Genomic DNA, 20,320 nt, shown 5'->3' with positions numbered 1-20,320 from the left:
CAGACAGTGGGAACAGCTCCATGAGCTTGCTCAACAGGAAATCTCCATAAGAATAGTAAGTGGCCAGATCCTTCTGAAGCCGATTCAGATACTCCGTTCTAGACCGGCCTTCTTCTCGTTGAGCCCCAAAATCCCTCAGCACTCCTACTATATCCTGAATCCGCTTGTGAACTCGTTGCAGGTCTGGAGCCTGGGCATGTGGGCCCATTAAGGAAATGTTGCCTCAAGTCACAGGTCTAAGAGAGCCCCACTACGGTCCCTTTCCTCCCACCCTCCCACTCTCCCGCTGCACTCCAAGGATATCATGGTCCGTCTCCCCAGCAGGGGGCAGCACAAAGGCTTCCTCGTCTTCCACATTAATCTGCAAATCCCCCTCTGCTTTGTCATCCTTTCTGGGGTGGGACTCAGGGGAAACAACATCACCACCATCATCATCATCTTCTTCATCAGTGTCCTCTTCACTCCACTGGGCCCTAGAAACAAGGCCAGGAACAGGGGTTCGGGCCCAGCCACATAGCTCCTCCTTCCTAGCTTCATCCTCCAGGCTGTGGACAAACTCACCCAGCTGCGGTGTCTCGGGCCTTCTGCTTCAGAGCAGCTCTTTCAATAGGCAACAACTGGGAAGAGAGAAGGCCTGTGTCTGACAAGGCAGCTTTTTGTCACTCTGCATCATAGGCTGCCCCTAGTGGGTTATTTTTCCCTAAACATAACTCTAATGCTCCCTCAGAGGCAAATACAGAAGATAAACACAATGTAGGATTTGACACAGAAACTATGTTATTTGTATTTCCTCTATAGTTTTTAATTTTAGGGTCTTTTACTTAAAAATGCTTTGGTTTTTTTTTTAGTTTTTTTTTTTTTTTTTGCCTTTTTTTTGAGACAGGGTTTCTCTGTATAGCTCTGGCTGTCCTGGAACTCACTCTGTAGACCAGGCTGGCCTCGAACTCAGAAATACGCCTGCCTCTGCCACCCAAGTGCTGGGATTAAAGGCATGCGACACCACTGCTAAAATGCTTTGTTTTATTTATTTAAAAAAAAATTATGTAGCCTGGCAGTGGTGGCGCACTCCTTTAATCCCAGCACTTGGGAGGCAGAGGCAGGCGAATTTCTGAGTTCGAGGCCAGCCTGTTCTACAGACTGAGTTCCAGGACAACAGGGCTACACAGAGAAACCCTGTCTCAAAAAAAAACCAAAGAGTTAGAGGTAGATGTGATCAACTCATTGTGGGAGCTAGGACCTGAACCTAGGTCCTCTGCAGTGCTCTTAACCACTGATCCATCTCTCCACCCTCCAAATTAGGCAGAACACTCATACACATAAACTGGACAAAAAGATAGTCTGGAATTCTGTTCCCAAGGGACCCACCTCTCTTCTGTCTCTGTAGGCACTGCAGCACTGACAAGCATTAAGCAGACACTCAAGCATACAAAGTACATAAATCTAAAAAAGCCAACAGTACTTTCGAACTTGGGAGTGCTGGGATGGAGCACCAGAACCCCTTACCCCACTGTCCTTGTCTCTGAAGGAGCCTGGACAATTTGGAAAGAAGCAAGTTAGACATGGCAGCACACGGGTCTGGGTGCCAGCACTTGAGAGGCCGAGGCAGGAGGGGTACGCATTCCAGGCCAGTCTGGGGACTAAAAGGCTAAGATTCAGTCAGGCAGTGATACATACCTGTCATCCCTACACTCAGGAGCCAGAGTAGGGCAGCTGTAAATTAGAGGCCAGTTTGGGCTACATAGAGCTCAGGCCAATCAGAGCTACATAGTGGAACATCGGTTTGATAGAACAAACAAGCTGGGCGTGGTGACACATACCCTTAGGTCCAGCACTCAGGAGGCAGAGGCAAGAAGAGCTGAGTTCAAAGATGGCCAGGGCCACCCAGCAGGACAATACTTCAGAAAGATCTACTTGAGAATACCCAGAAGTACCTTTTCTTCCTCATCCTCCGAGTTAGAGTCAGCTCCATAGTCATCCACCATATCCTCACTCCCGTCCTCAGAGCCCCAGAGGTCCCCCTGGGTCACCACATCATCTTCCTCAGAGTCTTCCTCCTCGTCCCCATCACTGCTTTGAACTGGTGCTGGGCGCTTCTTGCCTCGAGCTTGGACTGCTCCTGGAAACAGTAAGGGTTTGGCAAACCCTGAGTGGATGGTAGCCGCACCCTGCCTCACATCTCTGGAGCCTGTACTTTCTAGCCCTAAGCATGTCCTTTGAGGGCTACAGAGACGGCTTAACAGTTAAAAGCACAGACTGATCTTCCGGTAGACCCGAGTTCAGTCCCAGAACACACATTTGACGGCTCACAAGTACCTATCTCTCTAACTCTGTCCCAGTTGAATGATTCAGCACCCCACTCACAAGCCACAATCGGACACGAACAACAAAGAATAAAAATAGGGCTGGAGAGAACACTCAGTGGTTAAGAGCAGTCGTTGCCCTGGCATTCGCATGGTGGGAATTCACAACCATTCTAGTATTCTAGTTCCAGGGGGTCTGATGCCTTCTTTTGACCTCCCCGGGGAACCAAGCACCCACGTGACACACATTCGTACATGCAGGCAAAACACTCATACACGTAAAATAAACTGAGACAAGATTTTTAAAAATAAGGCAGAAACAGTTGGATCTCTGAGTTCAAGAATACCCAAGGCTACATAGAGAAACCCTATCTCTTAACCGATGAGCTATCTCCAGCATCTCAGAGAAACAAATAGATTAAAAAAAAAAAAAAAGCCTTTGCTTTGCTGTTCCTTCCACTCTAGAAATTATTAGCCCTATCGAGAACCCAGGATTCTCCACCGAGCAACCGACTCCAATATTCACTAACCTTTGGGGAACTCTCCAGGCAATGTTTTGATCCCAGGAGTCTTATTTGGCTTAGGGACATCAATAGACCCTGCCCTCCTCTTGGCTGCCCTGAAAGAACACAGAAAGTGAAGACAAGGGAACACACCTCCGGGTTCTGCCACCTCCTACCACAAGGACTTCACCCATGGACCAAGCAGCTACAATCTCACTAAACCTGGGCATACACACTCACCTCTTTCGGGCACGACTTGACAGCCTCTTGAAATTCTCATCGCCAGCTGTTAATTTTAAAAAAGAATACATTAGGAATTTATAGGAAATACAAACTGGGGACAGGAATATAATTAGGACAGAGAATTGCCACATTAACAAAAGTGTGGCAGTGGTAGAGCGAGTATGCGCTTATTATGTGCAAGCATCCCCCCCCACCCCCCACCCCCGGTTCACCCACAGTATGGGGAAAGACTTTAGGTTACAAACTATAGTCCATGGGAGTCACTCCATAACATTCATCTAGGAGTGACATCGAGATGTGAAGGGGAGACTAATGGTATAGCCTGTGCAGAGTACAGGGAAAGCCCAAGGTTTGCAGTTCCCATCGCTTCCAGAAAACTTAAAAAGACCAAAAGAGCTGGAAGGTGGTGGCGCACGCCTTTAGTCCCAGCACAGAGTAAGCTCCAAGACAGCCAGGGCTACACAGAGAAATCCTGTCTCGAAAAAAACAAAAAACAAAACAAAAAAACAAAAGAGTAGGGCAGTGGTGGCACACGCCTTTAATCCCAGCACTCAGGAGGCAGAGGCAGGCGGATTTCTGAGTTCGAGGCCAGCCTGGACTACAGAGTGAGTTCCAGGATGGCCAGGGCTACACAGAGAAACCCTGTCTCGAAAAACCAAAAAGACCAAAAGATATAGAGGAGGAGAAGCCGTCATCAGATTGTTCAGCAACCAAATTCAAACAGGGATATTCTGATAACAATGTAACCTCAAACCCCTTTTCTGTCCTTCCCTTACTCTCAGATTCAGTTATCAACTAAATTAGAATTTAATTTTGCTACTTTTTTTTAACAGTCTACAAGAAATTACAAACACAAATACCAGCCCCCTTTTCACTTATTGTGTGTAAGACACCTCTGACCTAACAAAGCCTCTTTTCAGGACTCTAAAATTCGATGAAGTGAAACCATGTGTCCATAGAGTTGATGATCACCTTCATGGACCTGTGACCTGTCAATATTTCAATGAATTGCACCTTCCATTCAAAACGGAACACGAACTCCCAATGCAGTCCTTCACCACACAGGGCTTAGATCCATGCTTTCATTCCATCTCTTTCAGACAACTCACGACTGGTCTGTTCCGTTTCCAACTCTCGCTTGCTAAAACCAACCTTAACAAAACCTTTCTAAATTCTTCATGAGAACCCCCTTCCTGGAAACGGAAGATCGCATCGCTCCTTGCACAAGTACCATGCCCCAGTCGCAGCTTCCCTACCTTCTCTAACACGGACGATGTATTTCCTAAAAACTCACATCTATGCAGCAGGTAAAGGCGGACACGCAGACAAGAAGTTATGACACAAAATGGAAGGCTGGCCGGGATCAGGGAGCTACGACCCTCACCTGCAGGCAAAAATCTGACCAGTTCGGTCTCTGCACCCTTCTGTTTTCGGGCCTTTCGGCCGGGCCCACGCTTCTCCTTCTTCGTAGGATCCAACTTGCGCCCCATGATAACTAACGCAAAGAAAAATGAAGGAAGCCTACGTTGTGGAGGCTGAAAAGGGAACGCAGGCCGTAGGCTTAGGGCTATTACCTGGGAAGGGGGACCGCCCGGCCCAGGACCTGTACTCGGGACCAGATGGGCCCCGCCAGGCTCTCCCGCGGGACCTCGTAACCACGCCCCTCTCGGGAGGCCAAGGTCGAAACCCTGCTCCGCGATCCTGCAGACGCACCTGAAGGCTCGGCTTGCCCTGATCTGGTTCCCGCAGACCCAGCGCCTCCAGCCAAGGCTCGCTCCACGTGCACTTGGGAAAGAACTCAGAGGTAGTACACGGCGAAAGGGAATTGCGCACGCGCAAAGGGGCCGGACAGCGCCCCGCCTTTTCCGGCCGCGGCACCGGAACCGACCTGATCCGGAACACGCCCCTCACCCGCTCGCGCGGTTCAGAGAGGGAAGCGCGCCGCGCTGCGGTCGGCTCCCTTCTCGGCCCTCCGTTCGGGAGTTGGCTTCTGCCTGCGGCTTCCTGCTAGTTACTCCCGGGGCCGCAGGCTCCTTCCACCTAGAACCGCAACTTGGCCCTCCCCCAGGTACCCTGCTAATTGCCTTAGACCTCAAGATCGCGGGGCCCCCCGCCCTCCTGTCCCCAAAGTTTTTATTAGCACCGCTCTTTTCTCTTAGAAAAACGTACTCGGCCTTCCTTCAGAGCAGTATTAGAAACTTTACAGGCGCCGGGCGGTGGTGGCGCATGCCTTTGATCCCAGCACTTGGGAGGCAGAGGCAGGTGGATTTCTGAGTTCGAGGGCAGCCTGGTCTACAGAGTGAGTTCCAGGACAGCCAGGGCTACACAGAGAAACCCTGTCTCGAAAAACCAAAAAAAAAAAAAAAAAAAAAAAAAAAAAAGAAACTTTACAGGCTTGGGAGATGGCTTAGCGGGTAAACGCGCTTGCCTCCAAGCCTGACCAACTGAGTGTTGATTGCAGGACCCACCCATATGGTGGGCGTCGGGAAGAAACTACTGCAACCTGCTCTTTGACCTCCACGTGCACAGAAGTAAACGTAATACTTTGTATAAACTATGTAAGGGACTGGTAGTTCACTACCAGTAATCGCAGCCCTCTGGGAGTAGAAGCACGTGAATCTCTTGAGTTTGAGGGCAGCGTGGAACTCCAGGACCCAGGATTACACAAAGAAACCGTGTCCTCGAAAAACCAGTAATAAGTAATAACAAACTAAAAAAAGGTGAATCACTAAGAAAAATTAGGGTATGGTAACACATTCTTAATTCCCACACTTGAGAGGCAGGGGCAGGAAGTACTTACTTAGACCCTGGTCTCGAAAAATTTATATACTTATATATCCATATCCATGCATGTGTACGGTGGAACGCTTGCCCAATGTCTTCACAACTGTACTAGGCAAGTGACTACTTCCTGCAGGGCAGCTCTGAGAACAATTTGCTAGAGGTCAGACCCTATAAGGGATGGCCCAGAAGCCTCCTCTTCCCCACAGATTGTCATCCTGTCAGGAGCACAGGCACACAGGCAGCAGTTTTCCGGGATAGACCAGTTCCTGGGGTACCTAGAACCCACTCACCCACACAGAACCAGGTCACTAAAATACAAGGAAACTTTTATTTTCAGTTCTCATCAAGAAATTTGCTGTGGTTTTTTATGCTTTTGGTTCTTTTTCTTTTTTTTTTTTTTTCCAACTTTATTTAGCTGCTCACTCAGTGGCTGGAGCCGCTGGGTTCCTGGTATTAAAAAGATGCCAACAGAGGTAGCTGTGTCTCGCCCAGGGCCCGGCCCACTCTGAATCCCCAAAGGAGAAAACACAAAGTAAACCAACAAAGTAAAACCAAAAGGAGGAAGAATTCAGATCATCTTCTTCAAGCCTGGCAGAACCCACAACAGTTTGTAACAGGCGCACGGTGGGGAGAAGCCAGGGTCCAGAAGGCAGCCAGCCCGCCAGCTCCTTGCCAGCTCCTTGCACGTGGCGCTGCGCTACTGCTGCTTGTCTCTCCAACAGGAAGGGCGCCCGCCATTGCCTCTCCTCCCTCCCTGCCCCAGTGCGCGGGGCAGTCCTTTACAACTCAGAAGATGGGCAGAAGGAAGGCAAGGGGCTCTGGCCCCCAGGGGCAGCCGGGACAAGAGAAAGTGAGGAAGGTCACTGCTCAGTGGTGGAGGTGGATCATGACTCTGGGTCTTCACTGCTGCTGGGCTACCTACAGGAAGGACATGGAAACAGAGTCAGAGCCCACGTATCCCTGCCCAGTGTCAAGGGAGGTGACATTAGGAAAGAACAAGTTCCAGTGGGTTTGTGGGAAGAGCTGGAACTAAACCATCCTACCTGCTGTGGGGGAGGTTCTGGCGCCCTGTTTGCCAGGCGGCTGAGAATGTTCCGCTCTGACATCTGTAACCTCACAGCAACTGGGGGAATGCGGGCAATGGTGGCTGGGAGCCGCGTCACATCAGCTTTCATGTCACTTAACAGTTCCTCCAGCTGTTTCAGGACTGCAGGGGGAAAAAGAAAGAAAGAGGCCGTGAGCTGTGGTAGTCAAGGGCACGGTTATGGCCTACAGGGCTGGTTGTCACACCAGCATACACAGGATACGCTCTTGACTCTGGCTTGACCTGGCCTGCCTGCTATTCCTCCCGTTGTAGTTGCAAATGGCTCTAATCTCACATGTTGTCCAGGCCGGTCTGGGACTTCTGAGCTCAGGTGACAGTCCTGCCTGTCTCTTGAGTCCCTGTGACTCTAGGCATAGGCCACCCTACAGCTGGCTGATTCTTGTTTTTAGAACCACCAAACTCTTTAGTTCATTATTCCTTCTCACTTGTCTCCATTTCTCTCTCTTTTTTTTTTAAAGGTTGGCTTCAAACTACTATGTAGCCAAGCATGAACATGATCTGATCTTGCTTCCCCCTCCCAGCACCTCCCAAGCGCTGGGATCACAGCAAAGGCCAGAAGAGCTTTGTTTCTTAGATTTTATTCTCAGCATCAGGGATCAAACCAAGGGCCTTGGGCTCCTCCACTTGAGAAGCTCAGCTCCTACAATCTCCTCTTTGCATCCATGCCTTTTCATGTCCCAGATGTCCCCCGCTACCTCTGTGACACCCACCTTTCCTCATTTCACCCTCCACCCCCTCATAACGTTATGCTCAAAACCTCAATAGACTTAGAGTTCAGAGAAAACTGCTGTCCTTGATTGCCTGCAAAGTAAAGATCCTCAGCTCCCAGTCTAAGTTCCAAACAGGCTCGGAAAACAGTTTGGAAACAAGACGTTTATGGATGTTGGGAAGGGGAGAGTGGAGAGGGAGGCTGAAGGAGCAGGAGGCAGGGGAGCCACTGGCGACCTTTGTGTAGGACTGCATTGGCTGGCTTATTTCCTGCCATCGACTCCTTGGACAGGTGCTGGTGACTTTCTGCCAAACACTCCACCTCAGCAAAGCGGGTGTTAAGGGCCATAGACGGGTGAGAGGGGTCCTCTGACATGTTCAGGTATGCCGCCCTGCGAAGCTGCTCCTCGATCACCAGGGCTTGTTCTAAGAGCTGTACATGGAGAAAGAAGGCACAGGGTTAGACTGATGGCCACCTTCTCACTGATGGGCCTCTCAGCTCATCTCTTCCTCCAGCCAGCAGGAACCCATAAAGGCCTGGCCCTCAGCACTGCTCCTCACCCACAGACTCAGCAGTCCAGCACCTCCTACCTACCCAAAGGTCCTCTGGAAGAGGAGCCAGTCCTCTTAACCACCAAGAATCTCTCCAGCCCTGCAGGGCCACACTTCAGATTCTCAGAGAAATCATAAGGACTCAACTTAGAAAACATACAATTTATATAGAATTGAAATCACGGACTGGCAAGATGGCTGAGAGTAAAGGCTGTGCAGCAAAGCCCAAGGACCTGCATCTAATGCCCAGAACCACATGGTGAAAGAACACCACGTACCACAAGTTGTCTTCTGACCTCATACACAGGCATGTGCAGCCCAAGCCTCAGACTCACAGCTGTAAATAAGTAACCCCATAGGGAATCATTCCTGCTAGATATGTTAATATTCTGTTAATTTTCTTCCAAATTTTTTTCTATGTATACATCTTTTACATAACGGAGTCACATTATATTCATGACCATATGTCTGAATTACATAGTAGGTACTTCTTGTGCTCTTCAAAACCATGGGAGTGACAGGTTTAATTTTGACTCTCAAATACCTGGGAGCAGCTGGGGCTGAAGGCAAAACCCACAACTACCAACAGTAGTTATTTGAGGCAGGATCTGAGTCTGTAGCTCTGTGTAGCCTGAAACTCACTTGTAGACCAGGCTGGCCTCAAACTGGCTAAAATCCACTTATCTAATTGCTGGGATTAAAGGCAAAATCATTTTGTTTTGTTTTATTTTTGAGACAGGGTTTCTCTGTGTAACAGAATCCTGGCCGTCCTGAAACTCAATTTGCAGACCAGGCTAGCCTTGAACTAACTCACAGAGATATCTGCCTGCCTCTGCTTCCTGAGTGCTAGGACTAAAGGCATGCACCATTACACCCAGTTTTTTCTTTTTCGAGACAAGGTTTCTCTGTGTAGCCCTGGCTGTCCTGGAACTGACTCAGTAGACCAGACTGGCTGGAACTAAGAACCAGCCTACCTTTGCCTCCCAAGTGCTGGGATTAAAGGCATGTGCCATGACTGCCCCCCACTCAGGTTTTTCTTAATGGTAGCCTAGCCATAGGAATCAATCAGGTTATCTGGTTTTCTTTAAAAAAATAAATAAAAATAAGTCTCAAAGAACCAACACTGGCCTTGAGCTTACAACGTGCGTGGCCAAGTAACAACTTTAAATTCCTGTTCTCCCTGCCTATAGTATCCTATGTTCTGATATTACAGGCATGCACCACACGCTGCTTTATGGGGTGCTGGCCTTGTGCCTTCTAGATAAGCACTTTAACAACTGAGCTGTATCTCCAGCACGGGTTCTTTGACTTTGCCAAGACAGTCCTGGGCTACTATGTAATAGATCTCAAAACAGACAGACCCCAGCATCATAAACATATAATTTCATTGTTACTGCTATTAAGTTGGAGTACAGCTCAGTAGTAGAGCACAGGTTAACACAACACACACAGGTGTGCATACTCACAAAGTCATTGGTTTTAATCCCAACAACATATTTTGCTTTTGTTTATTAGATTGTTCTGACTTGTGTAAGTCTCTCTTCCTAAAGGCAATCCTATATTCTTGAAGGCTGATGTTACATGCACATTTCTGAAATATACTCCAAGAGGCAGAATTTTTTAATTCTTCAAGATAGGGGCTATCCTGGAACTCACTATGTAGACCACTGCTACCTCTGAGAATGTTCGTAAGTTACAAAGTACCCATTGTTTGAAGGTTCTGTCCCTCAACACTGAAGATCAAATTCAAGGCCCAGGCCAGTGTGGTGGAACTAAGCTACCTACCCACTCAGTATTCTATTGTAGTTTGTTGTTACTGCTAAGCAGGTTTTTTAAATTGCTGTTTTATTTATGTGTGTGTGTATGTATATATGTGCATTGGTGTTTTGCCTACACGTGTATCAGATCCTAGGATTACAGTTATGAACTGCCATGTGGATGCTGAGAATTAAACCGAGGTCGTCTGAAGAGCAGTCAGTTCTTTCAACCTCTGAGCCCCTGTTGTTTTGTTTTTAAGGCAGGGTTCCTCCTGCTTCAGTCCCCTAAGCACTAGAATCATAGGCATAGGCTACCAACATACCATTCCCAATAGTTCTTTCATAGACCCACTAAGAGCAGGCCTGTTTTCATGGGCTTGTAGTCAGTCCAAATGTACTAATTTATGCCCAGACATCTACTTCTAGTCTACATGCTGTGTTTCTCTCACCAACTCACTTCCCCTGACCCAGGTTATGAGTATTCCACAGCTTTAGCCTTGGCTTTTAGGAAAGGTTGTTAGAAACAAATTCTACTATAGCTCAGGCTAGCCTCCAACAGTTTAGCTAAGGAAGACATTCCTGATCCTCCTGCTTCCACTATCCAAATACTGAGATGTCAGGCATGTGTTGCTGCAGATCTTTCCAGTTGTCTACATTGGCCCTGTGCTTACATCCCTGCTTCAAATTGCCAAGTGCTGGTCCAGGCATGTGACACCATACCTAAATACCGCTGGGTTGTTGTTGTTTTTTTTTTTAATACTTTCTCTCAAGAGATGTCCATAGTACCAGGCAGCACCTCATACACACTGAGGTTTAGACCCCACTGGTAGACAGAAGGTAGTTGAAGAGGCATTATTTTGTGAGAAATGCCAAGCAACTTTCCTAAATCTAAACTTACCTTTTTCTATAGGCTTCTCTGCTCTCACAGGAGCACCTTTCTCACTGACTTAAGCTGAAGATGTCAATTACTTTTGTCTAACTACACATCAAACTCAGAACTCAAGAGTTGGTGAACTCTGGTCCAGGGACTAAATCTTGCTCATGGCTAGTTTTGGTATGGTTTTAGTTTTAAGACTTAATTTTTTTTTCTTTTGGTTTTTCGAGACAGGGTTTCTCTTTGTAGCCCTGGCTGTCCTGGAACTCACTCTGTAGACCAGGCTGGCCTCAAACTCAGAAATCTGCCTGCCTCTGCCTTCCAAGTGCTGGGATTAAAGGCGTGTGCCACCACTGCCCAGCTAAGAATTAAGTTTTATGTTACAGGGGGCTGGTGAGATGGCACTGACTGCTCTTCCAAAAGTTGTTTTGAGTTCAAATCCCAGGAACCACATGGTGGCTCAAAACTACCCATAATGAAATCTGATGCCCTCTTCTGGTGCATCTGAAGTCAGCTACAGTGTACTTTTTTATAATAATAAATAAGTCTTTTAAAAAATTATGTTACAGATAAATGGCTATGGGAAAAGTAAAAATAAGATTCATACATGCTATTTTTTAATGATTAAATGAAATTCCCATCCACAAACAGAACTGCTTTTGGTGACAGAGCTGTGAATTTGTAGCAGAGGCATAAGGCCTAGTAAACATTACTTATTTTACTTACTCTCTGGCTCGTTAACAGAAATGTTTTGTTAATCCCACAGTAAATTACCAAGCACAGAGATCCTCTCGTGTTTTCTTATCTTTAACCTTTGCATCTCTACTTAGTGTTACTGCAATCTTGTCAATGTTTTCATTTCTCTTGGCCTACGTAAAAAATCCTCCAATGGCTATCTATGAACTAAAGTAGAATCCATACTCCTGTTTCTGACACCAAGACCTCCTGGCTTCCGGGTACATGCCTACTGGCCTCTAGCTCTTAAGTCCTACCCAGTAGCCTCCCACCACTACTCAGCACACATCTTTTTCTATAGCTCCCCAACTGTGCTCACACCCAGCAATGATCTCTAAAGCTTTTCATACACTAGCTACATCCCCAACTGCCCTGAAGAACTTCTCTGGGACATTTAGTGGCCTGCTCCCCTAACACACAATGTCATCCACCTGAAACTAAATGTTGAAAACCACCATGCTAATCTGTTCTTATGTCCTTGTGCCACTCAGTGCTTAGTATAGTAACTCCTAAAGGGAGACATTTACCAGTATATTTTCTTTTACCCCCAAATACACCCAGCTTAGAAGACCTGCATCTTATTTCCATGGTTTCCTACTTGATACCTACATACAGGGAATACTCAATAAATAGCTGCTGGATACTTGAATGAGGCTGTCTCACTGGGTTCTCCTCTTTGCACTCAGTCTCCCTTTTCTTTATTCATACAAACTCCATGATCCACCCCACTCACAGCCCTCCATCCTCAGGGATCCAGTTCAGTCCCTCCCTAACTTTGCTAAACACCCCAACCTACAGAGTCTCCCATCAAACCACTGACCTACTCTGTGCCACTCATAAATCCAACCCTTATCTTTTTGTTGTTATTGTATTTCTGTTTGAGATAGGGTCTATGTAGCCTTGGTTGGCCTGAATAAAGCTCATTATGTAGACTAGGTTAGCATCAGACTCACAGAGGTCTGCCTGTCTGACCAACCTCCCCGTCTATATATCCTGATCTCCACTACCTACCTAATCACTTGGAAACAAAGTTATGAATCAAAAAAGACAAACTACAGGGCTAGAAAGATGGCTAGGAACACTAGCTGCTTCTCCAGAAAACCCAGGCTCAGTTACCAGCATGCACAGGGGAGCTCAGCCTTCTGTAATTCCTGACCACTGCAGGCATCGAGCAGACAAGGTGAACAGATACACATGAAAGCAAAGCACCCATGCACATCAGTATCTTGAGGGTGGTACAAGTGAGGCTGAATGGACGGACCCTCTTTTACAGCACCCTCTTTCTACAGAGACCTTCAGAGCCACCTGAAGGTCACATCTGTCCCATTCTGCTCACCTTGAATCTTCGAGCTAGAAATTTATTCTTGATCTCTAGAAAATTGCCACGATTCATTTCACCCTTGAAAGGCTCATTGAGGATGGCATACCGTGGGTCATTCTGGATGTCCTGCCACCGGGCATAGCCATGGCTATTGATAAAGAGCTCAGGAAAAACAAAGGAACAAGAGCCTCAGACTAAAACCTTCAGATCCCTACACGCAGTCCCCAGACTCAGCTCAGACAAGGATACTTTATAATGCCAGCCAGCAGCCAGTAGTCATGGCGGCGGTGCCAGATCTCGTAAGTCTTCTTAGTGACCGTGGCTGCCCGCTCCTCATTCTGCCACAGGGAGTGCAACTCTGAGGAGGAAATTTAGAGGAAGGTTTAGAAAGTGGAAAGGGAGACAAATAATCTGGGAGAATTTAAATTAAAAAAAGAAAAAGGTGTGCAGGTAAGGTGATGGACAGCATATTTTACATACTGAGTCTCAGCCTAGCCAGGGCTACAGTGAGACCTTATCACAAAAAAAAAAAAAAAAAAGGTATTCTTGTCACCTCCCTCCCCCACATCCATCTCAGTATGGTCCAGATCTAGCTCCCTAACAGAACCCAGAAGGACATACAATCCATACCAAGTTCCCACTCTGCCCCAATTTCTGGCAAGAAACCCAGCTTTCCTTCCCTCAGGACCCTCATTCCGTACCAGTGAAGCCACCATCTGCAATGTTGAACATGAAACGCTGTTTGAGGTTTTTCTTCTGCTTTTCGTCACTAAGATCCTTGGGAGTTTCTCCATTCTGAAGCATCACCTCCTTTTTCTCTTCTTCCTCCTTCTTCTCCTCTACAGGAGACACCAAACGCCAGCTGCAGTCTGAAACCAGCACTGTTGCCCCTGCCCATAGCACTGCCTGCTCTATCTGTCTATCTCCACCTCCACACTTGTCCCAGACCAGGACAAGGCGTCACCAGCCAGCTCCTTAACAACTAAATTTGGAAACAGTCATTTATCTTGGAATAAAATGTTTAAAGTAACAGATAATGAGGTAGGTGAGTGTGGGCTGTGTGCTTGCTTCTGGTTTTAGTCCAAACAAGCAGCTTTCCTACACACCAACCTTTGTCTTCTACCACGATTGGGGTCAGGTCTACTGCAGACTTCTCCTCCACTTTCTCCACCTCAGTAGCACCTGGAGAGAAGAAGGCACTGAGAACACCCTAATGACAGAGAGCTCCGCTCTGCCCCACACTGCTGCAACAGTGTTACACACCTACACTACTGTGAATAAGAGTTTCAAAGATGTCAGGGGCTGAGGATAATTGAGAAGCAAGGGTCCCAGCTGTATCACTTCCTGCTGGTAGTTCAAAAGCCTAGGAAAGTCTGGAAGAACTACAGAGCAGCCTGCAGTTGCTCATATTTACCTTTGGGCTCTGTCTCCATAGGCTCCTCTGTTCTGTCCTTTGCTTCTGCCTTTTCCACTTTTTCCTCCCCCTCAGGAGCCTCGGCGGGAGCCTTGTCATCCTCAGGGGCAGGGGCTGGGGCAGGGGGAGGGGCAGGGAGCTGTGCAGACTGCGAAGGAACAGAAGACAGAAGGTGAAGCAAGTGTGCCCAAATGTCAGAGACACACGCCCTTATCATGGCGTCCGGTCCCCCATCTCACCTCCGCAGTCACCTCAGGGGCTGCAGGCTTAGCTTCCTTCTCTCCTTCTGTGTTCTCTTCTTCTTTCAGGTTATTTTCCTCTATTTTTACCCCATCCTCTGCATACCAATAAAGACAACCAATTAGGAAAGCCCTAGGTCAGAGGTCAGGTCATGTTCTGTTTGTTTCCTAGATTGTCCCCTCGTGCCTTTAAGAGCCAGCCCCATTCTTAGGACAGCCCTCCTAAACTGAGAGGGAAATCGCTGTGTGTCCTGCCAGACGACCCTGTTAAGACTGAGCACAGGGTAGCAGTAAAAGGCACAGGACAAGATTTTTGTAAAAAGGACAGAAATGACATGACAGCAGACATACCAGCAGGCGGCACCGGCGCAGGAGTATTGGGTTGTGTGTCCCCTGGTGTGGAAGGTGTAGGCGTTTTTGGAGAGGGTGAACCTGGCTGAGACATTTTTTTGTTTTCCTCTACTTCAGCCAGTTCGGGCATGCTCCAGCGCCCATTAACATGTTCAAACTCCTGAACCTACAGCAAGGGACAAGTTCAAGACTCACTTCCAGCTATGGTTACTCATACACACAATTTCTCAACTTTAAAACTGAAATCAGGCTTGGGGCTCACCTTCTTTCGAATCAGAGACATGACACCAATCCTAGTAAGAACATGTTGACGAGACAGGCCTTCTCGGGGGACGCCATCAGCAAAAGTTTCAGCCCCATCTGCCCCAGGCTCACACAAATGTCGCATGAAGAGTGACACATAAGCCCTGCAGCAAAGGAGAGAACAGAGTTAAGCAGAGAGCCCATTAGACACTGCTTCTGGCCACTAACATGGCTGCACCTCAAGGCCTACGATGTCCTGGAATGTTCATCTCCAGATCCACACTATGGCCTAAGGTCTCTCGTCTCTTCAGGGAAGCCAGAACACAGCTCTCATGAGCAACAGCTTCACCTGCCAACTGCAGCTAGCAACACCCCTTTCCTTGTACAACATGGGCTAGGTCTGCAGACAACACACACTCTAAACCCTGGCTCCAACTAGTATGCTCAGCCTTGGACTTACTTAAATTCTTTCTCTGACTTGCCTCGAAGATCTCTCACAAGCCACTGAGTGGTAAAAGCATCCTGAGGTGGCATGCCATATCGCATAATTGCATTAAGAAATGCTTTTCGCTGACGAGCATTAAAACCAAGTACCTAAGGGGGAAAAAAACACTGTAAGAGGAAGCAAGTCTCTCCTCACCAAAGACCAACTGTCTGGCAATCTCAGGCCTTTCTCCCACTATAGGATCTACCGTACTTACTTCAATATTCCCACCAACACGGGCCAGCAGAGGAGGTAATGGCTTATCTTTATCGTTCCGCAGACCCTTGCGACTGGGCCTGCGGGGAGCTGTAAAGAGAAAGCTGAGTGAGCAGCTCTGACAGGATAGCAAACAATGCAACAGCTGCACAAATGGCAAGACGGCTCTGCTCTCACCTTCTGACCGTTCGTCAAAGTCTTCATCACCTTCCTCTGAGGCCACTGAGTAATCGGACTGGTTGTCGGACTGGTCGTCCTGCCAATCTGGAGGGAGAGAGGGCAGATGAGCGGGGCCCACTGCTCTAGTGGATCGGCCCGTGGGTGGGGGGCGGGGCCGGCCACACACACCTCGGTCCTCCTGGGAGCCATCATTGTAGTTGACCTGTTTACGGATTCTTTTTCCTTTGCCCAGATTTCGGGCTAGATCTTCTTGCTGCTGCTCATAATGGTGCCGCAGCAATTTCTCCCAGTAGTCAGGATCCACACTTTCTTCCTGTTTTATGATTTCCCGTTCTACCTCCTCTTCCTCCTGGGACAGAGGGAGGGCCAGGACTCAGGGGTGCTGAAGTCAGCACCACTAGCTACCCCTGGTCCTCACAGTTCCCATCTGCTAGCTCCTTTGCATGGCTTGATTTGTATATACTTGATGTGCCTGCTTGGACCTAAAAACTTGGAAGAAATTTAACAGACAAGACATGGCTCCTCAAAGGTTCTGTGTAGATTAACAGCCTGATTAAAGGAAACTGTTACGATGAGACAAAGGGAAGAAAGAGCCACTGTGCAGCTTCCAGCCCTTCCCCCTGGCAACATCCAGAAACAGCCGAACAAAAAGAAGGTTAGCACCTTAGCAAGCAAAATGGAGGGGCTTCCCAAACACTGCAAGAGATCTTTAGGACAGAAAGTATTCCGGTCTTAATTAAGCTCAAAAGAAATTAGCAACTGTTTGAAAAAAAACAAAAACAAAAACCGAGTTACACACAGATACACACATACACAGAAAAGTAGTTAAGTATCTGCACGGCTCTTTTTGGTTTTTTAGTTTTCAAAGACAAGGTTTCTCTGTTGTCTTGGCTGTCCTGGAACTTGCTGTTTGAACCAGGCTGGCTAGGACTCAAGAGGAACCCCGTGCCACCATGGGTTTCCAAGTCTTATCCAAGTTACAGTTTCTTTCCCCATTGACAATTTAGAAGTATTAAGTGCATACATAAGGCCGTGGTCTGACCCTCAGTAATACCTAACACCATGCAGAGCAGCATGTGCCTGCAATACTAGCCCTCGGGACAGAGTCAAAAGAATCAGAACCTCAAGATCAACTTTATGCTGGGCAGTGGTAGCGCACACCTTTTAATTCCAGTGCTTGGGAGGCAGAGGCAGGCGGATTTCTGAGTTCCAGGACAGCCTGGTCTACAGAGTGAGTTCCAGGGCAGTCAAGGCTACACAGAGAAACCCTGTCTTGAAAAAAAAAAAAGAAGAAAAGAAAAACAAAAACAAAAAAGAAAGTAAGTAAAAAAAAGGGCTGGAGAGATGGCTCTGCAGTTAAGAGCACTAGCTGCTTGCTCTTCCAGAGATCCCAAGTCCCGAGTTCAATTCCCAGCAACCACAAGGTAGCTCACAACCATCTGTAATGGAATCCAATGCGCTCTTCTGGTGTATCTGAAGACAGCTACAGTGTACTCATATAAATGGACTAAATAAAAGATCAACTTTAACTATACAGTGAATTCAAAGCCATCTCAGAATACATGAGACCGTGTGTGTGTCTCAAGGAAATGAAAATCCAAGTCCATCATGACACAGTAAAACCACTGTTCACAACATGAATATAAACAACTTTAGCCAGGCAATGGTGGTGCACACCTTTAATCCCAGCACTTGGAAGGCAGAGGCAGGTGGATTTTTGAGTTCAAGGCCAGCCTGGTCTACAGAGTTTGTTCTAGGGCTACACAGAGAAATCCTATCTCAAAAAAAAAAACAAAAACAAAAACAAAAAAAAACCAACCTAGATGCCAGGGCAATGGGTGGTTCAGAGAGTAAAGGCACTCACTACCAAGCCTTATACTCAAGTGGGAGCAAAATCAACTCTCTACATAACATTATATCCTCCACATACCTACACTAAATAAACATAAAACAAAACAAAACAAAAAAAATAAAATTTCAAGAAACAACCTAAATGCCTACAACTGAATTACAGAGTAGGCTTATTATGATCCCTAATTAAAGAAAACAAAATCTAAAAATATGAAATTGAAATGTCAAAAAGTATTAACTGCCTTTAAAATTTTTAGGTTTTTTCTTTTTTCTTTTTTTTCTTCCGAGACAGGGTTTCTCTGTGTAGCCCTGGCTGTCCTGGAACTCACTCTGTAGACCAGGCTGGCCTCAAACTCAGAAATCTGCCTGCCTCTGACTCCCCAAGTGCTGGGATTAAAGGCGTGTGCCACCACTGCCCAGCAAATTTTTAGTTTTTTAATTTTATGTTTGCTTTGTCTATATGTAAGTCTGTGCACCACAATTACTCCTGGTACCCAAGGAGACCAGAAGATGGTATCAGACTCCTGGGAACTGGAAGTATAGATGTTTGTAAGCTGCTTTGTGGGTGTAAGGAATGGAATTCTAGAACCAGTGCTCTTAACCTCTGAGCCATTTCTCCAAGTACCCCTCACCCCCTACACATAAAAGTGTCTTAACAGGATGTCAATATAAAGGAGCCCAGACTACTGACCTTTGATATATGGATACTCAACCAGTAAGTTTGTAAATCTACCTAAATCCCCAAATTCCCCCATATCTGCAGCAAGCATTTTAGGTAAGGTGTGTTTAGCCTGCCTGTACTTCCCAAGCCACTTATTATATAACTCCCTAACAGACAAACAGACAAACACAGACAGACAGATATATATATATATATAAATAACATGGTAGTTTACACCTGTAATCTAAGCATTTAGAAGGATGAAGCTGGAAGATCACCATTAAGTTCAAGGTCACACACACACACACACACACACACACACCAATTGTCTCCAGGAAAGAACTAAGCAAGACAGAGTAGAAAGTATCTTTTCTCTTTTGAGTTTTGAACCATGTTTCAATATGGCTTGGATAACCAGTCTGGTAAAAACTGGAAAGTAGGGGCTGGCGAGATGGCTCAGTGGATAAGAGCACTGACTGCTCTTCCAAAGGTCCTGAGTTCAAATCCCAGCAACCACATGGTGGCTCACAACCACCTGTAATGAGATCTGACGCCCACTGGAGCGAGCGGGGCCATCCTGAGTTCAATTCCCAGCAGTCACTCACATGATGGCTCACGGCCATCTGTACAGCTACAGTGTACTCATACACATAAAATAAATAAAATAAATCTTTAAAAAAAAAACCAAAAAACTGGAAAGTAGTAGAGTCTCCATGGAGTACAGACCTGCTAGGAAGAAGTTACATGACTGAAGCATGCACATGAAGAAGCAATTAAGACAGTATTTCTGCACATGAGCAGTTTCCTCAGCCTGTTTGCCCCATTAAGTGAGGCCTATAGCATTAGGACCTACTACCCATCCCCTGGAGCTTCTCAAATGGTAACCAAAACAAGCTTTCTTACCCTCCCCAATATGACTTTCAAAGATAAGGTCCCACTAAGTTATGGGTGGCCTAGAACTCCCTATAGACCAGAATGGCCTTGAACTCAAAAGATCTTTTTTCAAGACAGGATTTCTCTGTGTAGCCCTGGCTGGCCTTGAACTCAGAAACCTGCCTGGCTCTGCCTCCCAAGTGCTGGGATTAAAGGCATATGCCACCACTGCACAGTGGCTTTTCTCTTTTTTAAATTGATCACCACACACCTATAACCTCAGCACCCAAGAAGCTGAGGGAGAACTGAGCCTGAGGCAAGCCTGGAATTCCACAATAAAGCCCAGGCCAGAGAGGGCTAACACAGTGTGACCTGGGCAATAAAAAATTGGGCCTAATGGTACAAGCTTTACCTTTCAGCCACTATAGAGGATGAGGCAAGAGGATCAAAAAAAGGTCAAGGCCAGCCTGGGCAGCAACCTATGTGTGTGTGTGTGGGTGGGTGGGTGTGTGTTTATGTGTGTGTCGGGGTGTGGGGGACATGGCTTGGTTGGTAAAGTGCTTGCCACCTGTGTGTGTGTGTGTGTGTGTGTGTGTCGGGGTGCGGGGGACATGGCTTGGTTGGTAAAGTGCTTGCCTAGCAGGCACCAAGTCTGGGATTCAGTTCCCACCACCATATAAATCAGGTGTGATGATACATGCCTGGAACCCCAGCACTTGGGAGTAGAGGCAAAAGTTTCAGAAGTTCAAGGTCATACAAGTTTAGCTTGGGCTACATAAAACCTTGTCCCAAAAAATATTTTTAATGCACACAGTACTATGCATAATGAATGCACATGATAAAAATTTTAAAAGTTGGGTTGGAGAGATGGCTCAGTGGTTAAGAGCACTGACTGCTCTTCCAGAAGTCCTGAGTTCAAATCCCAG

The 20,320-nt window shown here is 46.9% G+C and overlaps 2 protein-coding genes and 1 non-coding gene across 9 annotated transcripts in view; all 3 read right to left on the bottom strand.

Annotated features, from left to right (window-relative positions):
- Nop2 (NOP2 nucleolar protein) overlaps nucleotides 1-4,890 on the bottom strand; it is an 11,352-nt gene extending 6,462 nt beyond the window's left edge. The window contains exons 1-8 of the mRNA XM_031383431.1: nucleotides 4,760-4,890; nucleotides 4,431-4,541; nucleotides 3,044-3,089; nucleotides 2,831-2,919; nucleotides 1,932-2,116; nucleotides 562-617; nucleotides 304-473; nucleotides 1-198 (exon numbers count right to left, since the gene is read on the bottom strand). Coding sequence (XP_031239291.1) covers nucleotides 1-198; nucleotides 304-473; nucleotides 562-617; nucleotides 1,932-2,116; nucleotides 2,831-2,919; nucleotides 3,044-3,089; nucleotides 4,431-4,536 — 850 coding nt within the window. The 5' untranslated portion in view covers nucleotides 4,537-4,541; nucleotides 4,760-4,890. The remainder of the gene's footprint in view (nucleotides 199-303; nucleotides 474-561; nucleotides 618-1,931; nucleotides 2,117-2,830; nucleotides 2,920-3,043; nucleotides 3,090-4,430; nucleotides 4,542-4,759) is intronic.
- A 1,291-nt stretch (nucleotides 4,891-6,181) lies between these two features.
- The window catches only part of Chd4 (chromodomain helicase DNA binding protein 4), a 33,875-nt gene continuing 19,736 nt past the window's right edge, over nucleotides 6,182-20,320 (bottom strand). For 3 of the 7 annotated variants that reach the window (XM_031383425.1, XM_031383430.1, XM_031383428.1), the window contains exons 25-39: nucleotides 16,178-16,358; nucleotides 16,007-16,093; nucleotides 15,831-15,919; nucleotides 15,590-15,723; nucleotides 15,149-15,293; nucleotides 14,887-15,052; nucleotides 14,536-14,633; nucleotides 14,297-14,444; nucleotides 13,993-14,064; nucleotides 13,584-13,721; nucleotides 13,132-13,240; nucleotides 12,898-13,030; nucleotides 7,878-8,076; nucleotides 6,874-7,037; nucleotides 6,182-6,748 (exon numbers count right to left, since the gene is read on the bottom strand). In XM_031383425.1, the coding sequence (XP_031239285.1) occupies nucleotides 6,731-6,748; nucleotides 6,874-7,037; nucleotides 7,878-8,076; nucleotides 12,898-13,030; nucleotides 13,132-13,240; nucleotides 13,584-13,721; nucleotides 13,993-14,064; nucleotides 14,297-14,444; nucleotides 14,536-14,633; nucleotides 14,887-15,052; nucleotides 15,149-15,293; nucleotides 15,590-15,723; nucleotides 15,831-15,919; nucleotides 16,007-16,093; nucleotides 16,178-16,358 (1,881 nt within the window). In that variant the 3' untranslated portion in view covers nucleotides 6,182-6,730. Of the gene's footprint in view, nucleotides 6,749-6,873; nucleotides 7,038-7,877; nucleotides 8,077-12,897; nucleotides 13,031-13,131; nucleotides 13,241-13,583; nucleotides 13,722-13,992; nucleotides 14,065-14,296; nucleotides 14,445-14,535; nucleotides 14,634-14,886; nucleotides 15,053-15,148; nucleotides 15,294-15,589; nucleotides 15,724-15,830; nucleotides 15,920-16,006; nucleotides 16,359-20,320 lie in introns of all 7 variants that reach the window. The other 4 variants (XM_031383426.1, XM_031383429.1, XM_031383427.1 and 1 more) reach the window with 3 other exon arrangements.
- Nucleotides 14,708-14,843, bottom strand: LOC116100210. Its single transcript, XR_004122532.1, has one exon.

The sequence above is a fragment of the Mastomys coucha genome, unplaced genomic scaffold, assembly GCF_008632895.1.
Source record: "Mastomys coucha isolate ucsf_1 unplaced genomic scaffold, UCSF_Mcou_1 pScaffold20, whole genome shotgun sequence".
Lineage (NCBI taxonomy): Eukaryota > Metazoa > Chordata > Mammalia > Rodentia > Muridae > Mastomys > Mastomys coucha.
This window is presented reverse-complemented; position numbering and strand designations above follow the sequence as displayed.